The 14,628-nt window shown below is 47.2% G+C and overlaps 1 protein-coding gene across 2 annotated transcripts in view; it reads left to right on the forward strand.

The window, feature by feature from the left end:
• grik2 (glutamate ionotropic receptor kainate type subunit 2) overlaps nucleotides 1-14,628 on the forward strand; it is a 495,196-nt gene that overhangs the window by 234,689 nt on the left and 245,879 nt on the right. For both annotated transcript variants that reach the window (XM_033021917.1, XM_033021916.1), the window contains exon 5: nucleotides 187-368. In XM_033021917.1, coding sequence (XP_032877808.1) covers nucleotides 187-368 — 182 coding nt within the window. The remainder of the gene's footprint in view (nucleotides 1-186; nucleotides 369-14,628) is intronic.

Below are 14,628 nucleotides of genomic sequence, written 5' to 3' on the forward strand. Positions count from 1 at the left end.
TTTAAAAGAAGATTTGTCTGCCTCAAACAGACACAGCATCGCTAAATATTGTTTTGTTTGCTGGCGTGCAGTGGAGTGAATAAATGGCAAAATATTCTTCTCGTTCATGTAAATGACAACGTCAATTTCCCCCCGCAAGGTCAGATGTCTTATGGTGTATTTGCATTATCTTTTCATCTCCTCAAGGTCTGATTCGGTTGCAAGAGCTGATTAAAGCTCCATCTCGCTACAACATCCGCTTGAAAATTCGCCAGCTTCCCTCGGACACGAAGGATTCCAAGCCCTTGCTGAAAGAAATGAAGAAGAACAAGGAGTTCCACGTGATATTTGACTGCAGTCACGAGATGGCAGCTGGCATCTTGAAGCAGGTAAACAAATTAGCCATAGAGTCATAGAGTGATACAGCGTGGAAACAGGCCCTTCGGCCCAACTTGCCCACACAGCTAAGCAACGCACTCTTGAATATTCCAGCCTCACTGCTTGCTCATCTATTTATTAAACCAGAAAATGTTCACTAGCTTTGATGTCTGAAGTTATGAAAGTAGACTTTTTTGTCATTAATCTGTGGACTATTGTTAGCTTGTTTTTCTGTGGACTATTGTTAGCAACATGTCCCAGCTATACTAGTCCCACCTGCCTGCATTAGGTCCATATGCCTCCACCAAACCTGTCCTATCCATGTACCTGTGTGACTGGTTCTTTAACATTGGAATAGTCCCAGCCTCAACTACCCTTCAGGCTTGTTCCATTACACCCTCCACTCTTTGTATGAAAAAGTTACACCTCGGATTCCTGTTAAATCTTTTCTCCTTCACCTTAAACCGATGTCCTCTGATCCTCGATTCTCCTACTCTGGGCAAGAGACTGTGCATCTTCTCAATCTATTCCTCTCATGATATTATACACCTCTATAGGATCCCCCATCCTCATGCGCTCCATGGAATAGAGACCCAGCCGACTCAACCTCTCCCTATAGCTCACACCCTCTAGGCCTGGCAACATCCTCGTAAATCTTTTTGTGAATAAATGTTTTTTTATTAACCTAGAAACCTTTGGAGTGTGGGAGGAATCCGGAGCACCCGGAGAAAACCCACGCGGTCATAGAGTCATAGAGTGATACAGTGTGGAAAGAGACCCTTCGGCCTAACTTGCCCACACCGACCAACATGTCCCATCTACACAAGTCCCACCTGCTTGCATTTGGCCCATATCCCTCTAAACATATTCATGTACCTGTCTAATTGTTTCTTAATCATTGCAATAGTACCTGACTCAACTACCTCCTCCGGCAGCTCGTTCCACACATCCACCACCCTTTGTGTGTAAAAGTTACCCCTCAGGTTTCTGTTAAATCTTTTCATCTTCACCTTAATGTCCTCTGGTCCTCGATTCCCCTACTCTGGGCAAGAGACTCTGTGCATCGACCCGATCTAATCCTCTCATGATTTTATACACCTCTAGAAGATCTTTGTTCTTTCAGCAGCCCCACTCCCAATCCGGATTCCTCTTCATTCTCAGCGGCACGTCCTCGACCGACGACCTCCAGCACATACTGTGGGCCCGAAAGACCTCTGGCACAATTAGGGTTGCCAACTATCCCGTATTAGCCGGGACATCCCGTATATTGGGCTACATTGGTTTGTCCCATACGAAACCACCCTTGTCCCCTATTTGACTGCTCGTACTCGAATCGAGGGGACTATCGGATCGGAGCGCCGCCTCACCAGCCCCGACGAGGTGCTGCCCATGGAGCGCATTAGCAACATCTTGCCCGTGGCCCCGTCAGTCGGCAGCCCGGCCAGATGTCCGACCTTCGGACCTTCACTTACCGCTGACACCACCACCACTCCTTCTCATGGCCGATCATCGGTTCATGAGTTGGACGGTGTGCCGGACTGTGCATGCAGCAGAACACAAAACCCAGCCGGCAGGCCAGCTGAGAAGCTTTGGCCCGGGCGCGGGCCTTTGCGCGCGCCCTAACCCAATTTGTCCCTTATTTTGACCTTTTGTCCCTGATTTGGGAGTGAGAAAGTTGGCAACCCTCGGCACAAGGCACATAACATTTAAAATACAACTGCAAGTGAAGTGAACCAAGCAGTCACTACTTACATATATACACCTTACATAGTATTGAAAATTCAATCTAAATATTTATACAATATCATTTAGGACTGTCTTTTCTCTGGCCGTATTAACAGCACAGGATTTGTGGCCTGCAAACAATTTCTGAAGGAAGGTACAATTGGATGAAGAGTAATATGGTTTTTAGAGAAATATGTAATCGTAAATCAGCGCGTGTACAAGATGAGTTCCCAGATTATTTGCAAAATGCGCATGCAATTATTATTTTGCCAACAAAATTTCAGAAACATGCTGTACACGACACATGACATATGGAGGATTTCAATCTTCAAGTCTTCGTGCAGGCTTAAATATAATTTCACCAATAAGAAAAAAGCAAAATCCTATCTCTTTGATGGATTTCATGTGCTACGGATTTTACAGACTCAGAGGAGCCATCAATACAGATGACGGTGACACATAGATAAATCTTTTCCCAGCAAATTTATGCTCCCATCTTCCTGCTTTGGGCCTGTTCTGTGGAAAATAAAATGTAGTACATTTTGAAGAGTCAAATACATATCTGATGTTTTCAAGAGTTAGATAGTGCTCTACGGGCTAATGCAACCAAGGGATATGGGGAGAAAGCAGGAGCGGGGTTCTAATTTTGGATGATCAGCCATGATCATATTGAATGGCGGTGCAGGCTCGAAGGGCCAAATGACCTACTCCAGCACCTATTTTCTGTGTTTCTAAGTGTATGTCTCTATCAGGATGTGGTACATGTCATTCTTCCCCCCCTTACTCACTCTCACACCTGCACCATACAACTTACCACATACTTCAGTTGGAGTTTAGAAGAATAAGGGGAGGACTTAATTGAAACGTACTGAATAGTGAAAGGCCTGGATAGAGTGGATGTGGCGAGGATGTTTCCACTAGTGGGGAGTCCAGGACTAGAGGTCATAGCCCCAGAATTAAAGGATGTTCCTTTAGGAAGGAGATGAGAAGGAATTTCATCAGTCAGAGGTTGGTGAACCATTGGAATTCATTGCCACAGAAGGCTGCAGAGACCAAGAGTGGATATTTTTATGGCAGAGATAGATAGATTCTTGATTAGTACGGGTGTCAGGGGTTATGGGGAGAAGGCAGGAGATTGGAGTTAGGTGGGAGCGACAGATCAACCATGATTGAATGGCAGAGTAGACGTTCCACACCAGGGCATCTGAAATGTCCTCATTCTTCAGGGAACCTCCACCATAGATGAGGCTCGCACCAGGGTATCTTCCATACCCCGCAACACTGCCCTCTCTCCCCATCCCCGCACTCGCAACATGGGCAGAGTCCTCTTAGTCCTCACCTTTCACCCCACCAGCCGTCACATACAACAAATAATCCCACGTCATTATCGCCACCTCCAACGTGACCCCACCACTCGCCACATCTTCCCATCTCCCCCCAATGTCTGCCTTCCTCAAAGACCGCTCCCTCCGTAACTCCCTTGTCAATTCTTCCCTTCCCTCCCGTACCACCCCCTCCCCGGGCACTTTCTGTTGCAACCGCAAGAAATGCAACACCTGTCCCTTCACCTCCCCCCTCGACTCCATTCAAGGACCCAAGGAGTCGTTCCAGGTGCGACAGAGGTTCACCTGTATCTCCTCCAACCTCATCTACTGCATCCGCTGCTCTAGATGTCAGCTGATCTACATCGGTGAGACGAAGCGGAGGTTGAGCAATCGTTTCGCCGAACACCTCCGCTCGGTCCGCAAGAACCTACCTGACCTCCCGGTGGCTCAGCACTTCAACTCCCCCTCCCATTCTCCGTCCGACCTCTCTGTCCTGGTTCTCCTCCATTGCCAGAGTGAGCAACACCGGAAATTGGAGGAACAGCACCTCATATTCCGCTTGGGGAGCCTGCATCCGGTGGGCATGAACATTGAATTCACCCAATTTTGTTAGCCTTGTTGTCTCCTCCCCTTCCTTAGCCCTCGAGCTCTCTCATAGAAACATAGAAAATAGGTGCAGGAGTAGGCCATTCGGCCCTTCGAGCCTGCACCGCCATTCGATATGATAATGGCTGAACATCCAACTCAGTATCCCGTACCTGCCTTCTCTCCATACCCCCTGATCCCTTTAGCCACAAGGGCCACATCCAACTCCCTCTTAAATATAGCCAATGAACTGGCCTCAACTACCTTCTGTGGCAGAGAATTCCAGAGATTCACCACTCTCTGTGTGAAAAAAGTTTTCCTCATCTCGGTCCTAAAAGATTTCCCCCTTATCCTTAAACTGTGACCCCTTGTTCTGGACTTCCCCAACATCGGGAAAAATCTTCCTGCATCTAGCCTGTACAACCCCTTAAGAATTTTGTAAGTTTCTATAAGATCCCCCCTCAAGCTTCTAAATTCTAGCGAGTACAAACCAGGTCTATCCAGTCTTTCTTCATATGAAAGTCCTGACATCCCAGGAATCAGTCTGGTGAACCTTCTCTGTACTCCCTCTATGGCAAGAATGTTCTTCCTCAGAATAGGAGACCAAAACTGTACGCAATACTCCAGGTGTGGTCTCACCAAGACCCTCTACAACTGCAGTAGAACCTCCCTGCTCCTATACTCAAATCCTTTTGCTATGAATGCTAACATACCATTCACCTTCTTCACTGCCTGCTGCACCTGCATGCCTACTTTTAATGACTGGTGTACCATGACACCCAGGTCTCGTTGCATCTCCCTCTTTCCTAATCGGCCACCATTCAGATAATAGTCTCCTCCCATCCCCCAGCCCTCGGGCTCCTCCTCCTCCTTTTTCCTTCCTTCTCCCCGCCACCCCCTATCAGTCTGAAGAAGGGTTTCGGCCCGAAACGTTACCAATTTCCTTCGCTCCATAGATGCTGCTGCACCCGCTGAGTTTCTCCAGCATTTTTGTGTACCTCCGGCAGAGTAGACTTGATGGGCCGAATGACCAAATTTTGCTCCTTTCACATGATCTTATGACATAGGTCTATCCTGCTCTCTCAAGGGGGAGAAGGGGGGAGAAAGAGTGAAGACTAACTTTTAAGAAACCAGAGATACACAGCGGTGAAGCTTGGCGGACATTTAACATCATCGATCAGTTGTCCTTGGTTCTGAAAACTACTGCTTACGTTTTTTTCCCCCAATGAGCCAATGCAATTCACCGGTCAACACCGGCTACAACCTATGAGAACCTACGAGGACCTTCGACCTCCTGGCAACCCACTAGGGCCTCCTGGTGACCCACCTACGGCACGAGATTTCTCGCTACTCTCCATGACAGTTTCATTCTGGTCGCCGCTAGTTAATCAACATGTTGAAAAATTTGTGGCGACCATAATGAGGCCGCGACTAGTTCCCAGAATGTGAGAACTCCTCACGACCATGAAGGCTACTCTCCGGCAACAACCCGCGAACATGTAGCGAGCATGTGGCGACCGCAGAGTGTCCTGCAGTCGCGTAAAAAGTCGCCTAAGTGGGACAGGCCCATCAGGCAACGTTGTGCAGCCTCAATCTTCTAGTTCCTCAAAAAGAAAACCCTGCCAACTCTTTCAGGCAAAAGAAGGGAAATTCTTCTGGCGTAATCTCACTCATCCAGAAATAAAAAACGGGGAAAGTGCAGGGAACACAAGGCAGTCCAATCAGCATCTGTGGAAAGGGAAATATAATTAATGTTTCAGGCCTGAGTCCCTTTATCAGTCTCCAGAGTTAATTCTCTCGAGATCCAGCCAAATTCAAACACGCTCCTCCCCCGATCGCTTTCCTGTAACCCCCCCTCTCCATAACCCAATGCTAATCCACTTCTCCCACTATCCTCCGACCGTTTTGTTTCCTTTCCCAACCCCCCCCCCTCCCGTCTCCTGCCCCCTTCCACCTATATCCTTCCCTCCGCCTTCACATTTCACTCCTCTTCACTTTAGTTATTACATAGAAACATAGAAAATAGGTGCAGGAATAGGCTATTCGGCCCTTCGAGCCTGCACCGCCATTCAATATGATCATGGCTGATCATCCAACTCAGTATCCCATCCCTGCCTTCTCTCCATACCCCCTGATCCCTTTAGCCACAAAGGCCACATCTAACTCCCTCTTAAATATAGCCAATGAACTGGCCTCAACTACCTTCTGGGGCAGAGAATGCCACAGATTCACCACTCTCTGTGTAAAAAATGATTTTCTCATCTCGGTCCTAAAAGACTTTCCTCTTATCCTTAAACTGTGATCCCCTAGTTCTGGACTTCCCCAACATCGGGAATAATCTTCCTGCATCTAGCCTGTCCAACTCCTTAAGAATTTTGTAAGTTTCTATAAGATCCCACCTCAATCTTCTAAATTCTAGCATGTACAAGCCGAATCTATCCAATCTTTCTTCATATGAAAGTCCTGCCATCCCAGGAATCAGTCTGGTGAACCTTCTCTGTACTCCCTCTATGGCAAGAATGTCTTTCCTCAGATTAGGAGACCAAAACTGTATGCAATACTCCAGGTGTGGTCTCACCAAGACCCTGTTCAACTGCAGTAGAACCTCCCTGCTCTTATACTCAAATCCTTTTGCTATGAATGCTAACATACCATTTGCTTTCTTCACTGCCTGCTGCACCTGCATTCCTACTTTCAATGACTGGTGTACCATGACACCCAGGTCTCGTTGCATCTCTCCTTTTCCTAATCGGCCACCATTCAGATAATACCTAATCGGCCACTATTCAGATTATTGAGATACAGCTCATCGAGTCCGCACCGACCAGCGATCCCCGTACCCTTGCACTATCCTGCAAACTCGGGACTATTTATTCTTGCTATTGAGGGAGTGCAGCGTAGGTTTACAAGGTTAATTCCCGGGATGGCGGGACTGTCATATGCTGTGAAAATGGAATGGCTGGGTTTGTACACTATGATGTTTAGAAGGATGAGAGGGTATCTCATTGAAACATATAAGATTGCTAAGGGTTTGGACACGCTTGAGGCAGGAAATATGTTCCCGATGTTGGGGGAGTCCAGAACCAGGGGCCACGGTTTAAGAATAAGGGGTAAGCCATTTAGAACGGAGACGAGGAAACACTTTTTCTCACAGAGAGTTGTGAGTCTGTGGAATTCTCTGCGGTGGAGGCTGGTTCTCTGGTTACTTTTAAGAGAGAGCTAGTTAGGGCTATTAAAGATAGCAGAATCAGGGGATATGGGGAGTAGGCAGGAACGGGGTACTGATTGGGGATGATCAGCTATGATCACATTGAATGGCTGTGCTGGCTCGAAGGGCTGAATGGCCTACTCCTGTGCCTATTGTCTATTGTCTATTTACAATTTTTACCAAAGCCAATTAACCTACAACCCTGTACATCTTCAGAGTGTGGGAGGAAACCGAAGATCTCGGAGAAAACCCACACAGGAGAATGTACAAACTCTGTACAGACATCACACATAGTCAGGATTGAGCCGGGGTCTCTGGCGCTGTGAAAGGCCTGTCCCACGAGCATGCGACTCCATGCGACTCCATGCGGCAAGCGCGACCTAAAGGGCCAGTCCCACCAGCATGCACCTGCATGCGGCAAGCTCGACCAAACCAGAAGCGGGGGCCGCGCGGAGGTCGAGTGAGTGACATGAAGTTCGAGCGAAGTCCGCGAGAAGTTCGTGCGTGACGTACGGCGTCGAGGCGGCTGCGGGCCGGCAGGCCGTTGCCGCGCAGAATTTTTGAACACGGTCAGTTTTTCGGAGCCCCGCGCGATGTTGGGACCAGCTCCGCACAACTCCATACGGCCCCGGCGATCGAAGTGGGACCGGCCCCGCGAGGCCGTACGGCTCAAGCGACCACGTTAGGTCGCGCTTGCCGCATGCAGGCGCATGCTGGTGGGACCGGCCCTTTAGGTCGCGCTTGCCGCATGCAGGCGCATGCTCGTGGGACAGGCCCTTTAGGGAGCAACTCTACCGCTGCGCCACCATGCTGCCCTTGAAGGAAAGTAACGCTGGCAAGACGAGAGCGGTTCTGAGCAGATTCCTGACCTTTGCTCAGTGTAGCAGTCGAATGGATGTAATGTAATGTAGCATATCACTGATTACACGAAACCACTGCTGGGTTGGACCCCTTTAGCTTTTGATAAATATTTAATTTTCCTATAAGCTTACAAGATATTAGCATAACTATTGCATTTGCAAATTTGCTTTGCCATTGGGAACACTTTCTGAGGGTTTAACGATGTGTCAGTGAGGAAGTTTAAACACAACATTGTTATTAGCTGGGCAGTAACAGCCTGGTGAAATAAGGTTGTCATTTTTACATACCCATCACCCACAAGCTTTCCTTCACCACTAATCAATCGGTAGATGAATTCAAGAGAGAGTTAGATTCAGCTCTGAGGGCTAACAGAATCAAGGGATATGGGGGAAAGCTGGAACGGGGTTACTGATTGTGGATCAGCCACAATCATATTGAATGGCGTTCCTGGCTCGAAGGGCTGAATGGCCTACCCCTGCCCCAATAATAATAATAATAATAATAATAATAATAATAATAATAATAATAATAATAATAATAATAATAATAATAATAATAATAATAATAATAATATATTTTATTGTCATTGCACATAAGTGCAACGAGATTTGGTATGCAGCTTCCATCCGATATCATAACATAAATAACTAATAACATTTAGATTTAGATACCCCGAGAACATGGTTTGTAAAAAGAACAGTAAAACAGAAAACAGCTCAAACAGACTAAAGTGCAGATGACCATCCGAGGGAGACAGTCCAGGGGGGGTGGGGGGCACTCAGCAGGGCCGGTTCAGAGCCGCTATAGCTCTGGGAATGAAGCTGTTCCTGAGTCTGGAGGTTCGGGCATAGAAGGCCTTGTAACGTCTGCCGGAGGGAAGTAGTTCGAACAGTCCATTACAAGGGTGTGAGGAGTCTTTGTGGATGCTGACGGCCTTCCTGAGGCACCGTGTGTGGTAGATGCCCTCCATGTTTCTATGGTCCATTGAGTTGATTTTTCAACTCGGAACCCAATGTTGAACAAAAACGTAAAGGGCCTGTTCCACTTGGTGATTTATTCGGCGACTGCCGGCATCATTGACTTTGACGTATCAGGTCACCGAAAAATTTGCCGCGTGATGTGGCGTGATGGCATATTGACGAGCGGTGTTTTTTCAAGTGTCGCACCGTTTTTTTTGTTGCCGCTGGATTTTGGAATGTTCAAAATCTTTTGGTGACACTGATATGACGCCGGCAGTCGCCGTAAAAATCGCCAAGTGGGACAGGCCCTTAATACATTTAGGCAAAGGGAACAGAGAACCTGAACTTGATGCATTCATCTTCATGGCTTGCTTTGCATCCAGTACTCTGTAGCCAGGTGCTGCCTGTATGGAGATTGTACATTCTCCCCGTGACCGCGTGGGTTTTCTCTGGGTGCTCCGGTTTCCTCCCACATTCCAATGATGTGCGGGTTTGTAGGCTAATTGGCTTCTGTAAATGTTCCCGCCAGTGTAGGCTAGAACTAGTGCCGAGGGTGATTGTTTTTCAGCATGGACTTGGGGGGGGGGGGGGGGCACTTTGTATCTCTAAACTAAAGTAAATTAAACATTGGGGACTATTTTTACGGAGGCCATTTAACCTGCAAACCTGCACCTCTTTGGGATTTGGGAGAAACTGGAGCACCCGGAGGAAACCCATGCAGTCACAGGGAGAACATGCAAACTCCGCACAGACAGCATCAGGTGTGACAAAAGATTGCTATTTGAAGTAGGCGGCACAGTGGTGCAGCTGTTAGAGCTGCTGCTACACTGCACCAGAGAGGAAAGTTCAACCCTGACCTTGGGTGCTGGCTATGTGGAGTTTTTACGTTTTCTCTGTGACTGAGTGGGTTTCCTCTGGGTGCTCTGGTTTCTTCCCACACTCCAAGACAAGCCTTTTCTCACAGTTCAATGCATTATTCCTTACCTGGCAACCAAACCATACCAGCTTACATGAGGCATCTTGATCGGCATGGATGAGTAGGGCCGAAGGGCCTATTACCATGCTATATGACTCTGGTGCTCTGAATGATTTCCAAGAACAATACATAAATGTTGAAAGGTACTGCATAAGGGATCTTACAGTTCGAACCTTAATATTCCTTAACCAGCTATTAAAAATTATTGAATCATATTTCACTTTTACTACAGTCAACTTTTATTTTGTTTAAATATAAGCCAAGATCAGTGGACTTAAACACAATAAGCTAATTCTCAACTATCAATGATACCAAAAGCTGGCCTGTATTTTGAAGATATGTTCTGCATGGTGGACTGCTCTGGAAGGTTAGATCGCATGGGATGCATGGAGAGATAGCCGAATGGGTAGAAAATTGGCTTCACGGAAGCAAGCAGAGGGTGATGGTGGAAGGTTGCTTCTTGGACTGGGGCCTGTGATTAGTGGTGTGCCTCAGGGTTCGGTGCTGTGCCCGTTACTGTTTGTCATCCACATAGAAACATAGAAAATAGGTGCAGGAGTAGGCCATTTGGCCCTTCGAGCCTGCACCGCCATTCAATATGATCATGGCTGATCATCCAATTCAGTATCCTGTACCTGCCTTCTCTCCATACCCCCTGATCCCTTTAGCCACAAGGGCCACATCTAACTCCCTCTTAAATATAGCCAATGAACTGGCCTCAACTACCTTCTGTGGCAGAGAATTCCAGAGATTCACCACTCTCTGTGTGAAAAATGTTGTTCTCATCTCGGTCCTAAAAGACTTCCCTCTATCCTTAAACTGTGACCCCTTGTTCTGGACTTCCCCAACATCGGGAACAATCTTCCTGCATCTAGCTTGTCCAACCCCTTAAGAATTTTACAGTTTGGTGTATTTGGATGAGAACATACAGGGCAAGATTAGCAAGTTTGCTGATGATCCAAAAGTGGGTGGTTTTGCAGATAGTGAAGATGGTTGTGAACGATTGCAGCAGGATCTTGATCGATTGGCCAGTTGTGCTGAGGTATGGTTGATCGAATTTAATACTGATAAATGTGAGGTGTTGCATTTTGGGACATCTAACAAGGGCAGGGCCTACACAGTAAATGGTAGACCTCTGGGTGGTGTTGTAGAGCAGAGGGATCTAGGTGTACAGGTGCATGGTTCCTTGAAGATCTAGTCGCAGGTCAAAAAGATATTTGGCACTTCGGCCTTCATCAGTCAGAGTAGTGAGTATAGAAGTTGGGAGGTCATGTTGCAGTTGTATAAGACGTTGGTGAGACCACATTTAGAATATTGTGTTCAGTTCTGGGCACCATGTTATAGGAAAGATGTTGTCAAGTTTGAATGGGTTCAGAAAATATTTACGAGGATGTTGCCAGGACTAGAGGGTGTGAGCTATAGGGAGAGGTTGAGTAGGCTGGAACTCTATTCCATGGAGCGCAGGAGGATGAGGGGTGATCTTATAGAGGTGTACAAAATCATGAGAGGAATTGATCGGGTAGATGCACAGAATCTCTTGCCCAGAGTAGGGGAATCGAGGACCAGAGGACATAGGTTCAAGGTGAAGGGGAAAAGATTGAATAGAAATCTAAGGGGTAGCTTTTTCACACAAAGGGTGGTGGGTGTATGGAACAAGCTGCCAGAGGATATAGTTGAGGCTGGGACAATCCCTACGTTTAAGAAACAGTTAGACAGGTACATGGATAGGACCGGTTTGGAGGGATATGGACCAAGCGCAGGCAGGTGGGTCTTGTGCAGCTGGGACATGTTGGCCGGCGTGGGTAAGTTGGGCATGTTTCCACACTGCATCACTCTGTGACTGTATAACTCTATGACTCTATATGTTCTACCGATGGAGTTTGGCTGAATGTGTCTCGTAATCAAAATCAAATCTATGTTTTTTTCCTTTAAGTTTCTTTTTTCCCCCGTATGACTGTTGGAAAAGAATCATAGAGAGTCATATAGTTCTACGGTGTGGAAGCAGAATCTTCGGCCTGACTTGTACACACCGACCAACAAAACTCATCTACACTAGTCCCACTTGCCCTGTTTAACCCATATCCCGCTGTAACCTGTCCAATCCACGCACCTGTCCAAATGTTTCTGAAACGTTGCGTAGTCCCAGCCTCAACTACCTCCTCAGCAGCACGTTCCGCACACCCACCACCCTTTGTGCAAGTAAAGGATTTGTCGGCATTTCAATAAGGGAGATACTTGCAATTCCACTAAATGGACAGGCATTTTAAATATTTGACCGTTCTTTGCCTTCTGTAGGCAGTTGTTGTGTTGTATTGTGTAGGAATGAACTGCAGGTGCTGGTTTCAACCAAAGATAGACACAAAAGGCTGGTGTAACCCAGCGGGTCAGATAGCATCTCTGGAGAAAAGTCTGAAGAAGGGTCTCGACCAGAAACATCACCTATTCCATTTTGTCCAGAGGTGCTGCCTGACCTGCTGAGTTACTCCTGCTTTTTGTGCCCATCTGTCGCTTTGTATTTCAGTTTTCCGGCATTCATGCTTTGTTTGTTCGGCTTCTTATTTATTTCTGTAGGGAGGGAGCTCCACACCAGCTCCACACATGTGACAATCTATGCAAGGCCATCTTGTTCTGCAGCGTAGGACACAGAATACAAAGCAATCATTCACTGACGTACACTGGTCACTGGTGCAAGCGTGTGGAGCAGTACAGTCACTGCTTCAACAAACACATCTCTTCTTTGGAGTGTGGGAGGAAACCGAAGATCTCGGAGAAATCCCACGCAGGGTCTCGGGGAGAACGTTCATACTCCGTACGGACAGCACCCGTAGTCGGGATCGATCCTGGTTCTCTGGTGCTGTAATGCCCCGATCCCACTTTGGAAACCCCTGGAGACTTTGTGCTCCACCCAAGGTTTCCGTACGGAGGTTCCCGGAAGTTTTTGTCCGTCTCCCTACCTGCTTCCACTACCTGCAACCTCCGGCAACCACCTGCAACCTCCGGGAACCGCACGGAAACCTTGGGTGGGGCGCAAAGTCTCCAGAGGTTTCCGTTCAGGTTTCCTAAGTGGGACGGGGGCATAAGGCAGCAACTCTACTACTGCACCACCATGATGCTCCACACTAATAAAAACAAGAATTTGAAGATGCTTCTGACACACCTACCAGATAGAAGATTCAGAGGCTTGAACACATGTAATGCCAAACTCAGGAACAGATTCTTCCCCCCTGTTATAAGCCCTCTGAATGGCCCTTTCATAAGCTAGGGTGATTCACCTCTGCCCAATTGCGACATTGGTCTCAGGAACTGGTGCACCACAATGCTGAGAACTATATTCTGCACTCCTCACCTTTCCCTTTGCTCTGCCAATTGTACTTGAGTTTGGTTTGACTGTATCTATGTATAGTATGTCCACCGTGGGCGGCATGGTGGTGCAGCGGTACAGTTGTTACCTCACAGCGCCAGAGACCCAGGTTCAATCCTGACTGCGGGTGCTGTCTAGACGGAGTGTATACGTCCTCCCGTGACCTGCGTTGGGTTTTTCCGGGATCTCCACTTTCCACCCTCACTCCAAAGACGTACAGGTTTGTAGGTTAATTGGCCTCGGTGTCATTGTAAATTGTTCCTAGTGTATGTAGGATAGTGTTAGTGTGCAGGGATCGCTGGTCGGTGAGCCGAGGGGCCTATTTCCGCGCTGTATCTCGTTAAACTAAAACTAAAAGCTAAAACTATTACCTGATATGACTGGATGGAATGCAAAGCAAAGCTTTTCACTGTACCTTTATTTTTCTCTCTATGGATGTACGGAAACTTAATTATTCATTTTATGTAAAGCACTTTGTTTTCAACGTGAGTTGATTTAAAACGTGCTATATAAATAAAACTTACTTACTTCCTTACTTAGCGCATGTGGCTATAATGAACCTGAACCTAAAACCATACTCCATTTATGTTGGTTCATGAGAGATTTACCGCCTGTGTTTCTGAAGTTTGCTGGTCCTCATTGAAATATTGCCACGTGCTTTGGGAACATAACTTCCCAACCCCACATTAAATGATCCAATACGACATTCAGCCTGTTTGTAATTGTACTCAGGGCTCTAATAATGAGACTCATTAATAATAGCGGTGTGTCGGAAGGAACAGCAGAAGTTAGTTTACACCAAATATAGACACAAAATGCTGGAGTAACTCAGCGGGTCAGACAGCATCTCTGGAGGAAAGGAACAGGTGACGTTTCGGGTCGAGACCCTTCATCAGACTTGAGAGGCAGGGGGGAGGGAAACTAGAGGTGTGAAAAGGTTCGGAACAAATCAGAGCTGACATCGATGGCCAAGGAAAGGTGGAGCCCACAATGGTCCATTGTTGGCTGTGGAAGAGGTGATAACTAAAGGATACATGGATGCAAAGAGTGGAACTAGCAGGATGACTAGGGCGGGGGAGGGACAGGGAGAGAGAGACGGCGTACAAGGGTTACTTAAAATTAGGGAAATCAATGTTCATACTGGAGGGTTGCAAGCTGTCCAAGCAAAATATTAGGTGCTGTTCCTCCAATTTGCGTGTGGCCTCACTCTGACAGTGGAGGAGGCCCAGGACACAAAGGTCAGGAATTGAATGGGAAAGGGAGCTAAAACG

The sequence above is a fragment of the Amblyraja radiata genome, chromosome 5 (genome assembly GCF_010909765.2).
Source record: "Amblyraja radiata isolate CabotCenter1 chromosome 5, sAmbRad1.1.pri, whole genome shotgun sequence".
Taxonomy (NCBI): domain Eukaryota; kingdom Metazoa; phylum Chordata; class Chondrichthyes; order Rajiformes; family Rajidae; genus Amblyraja; species Amblyraja radiata.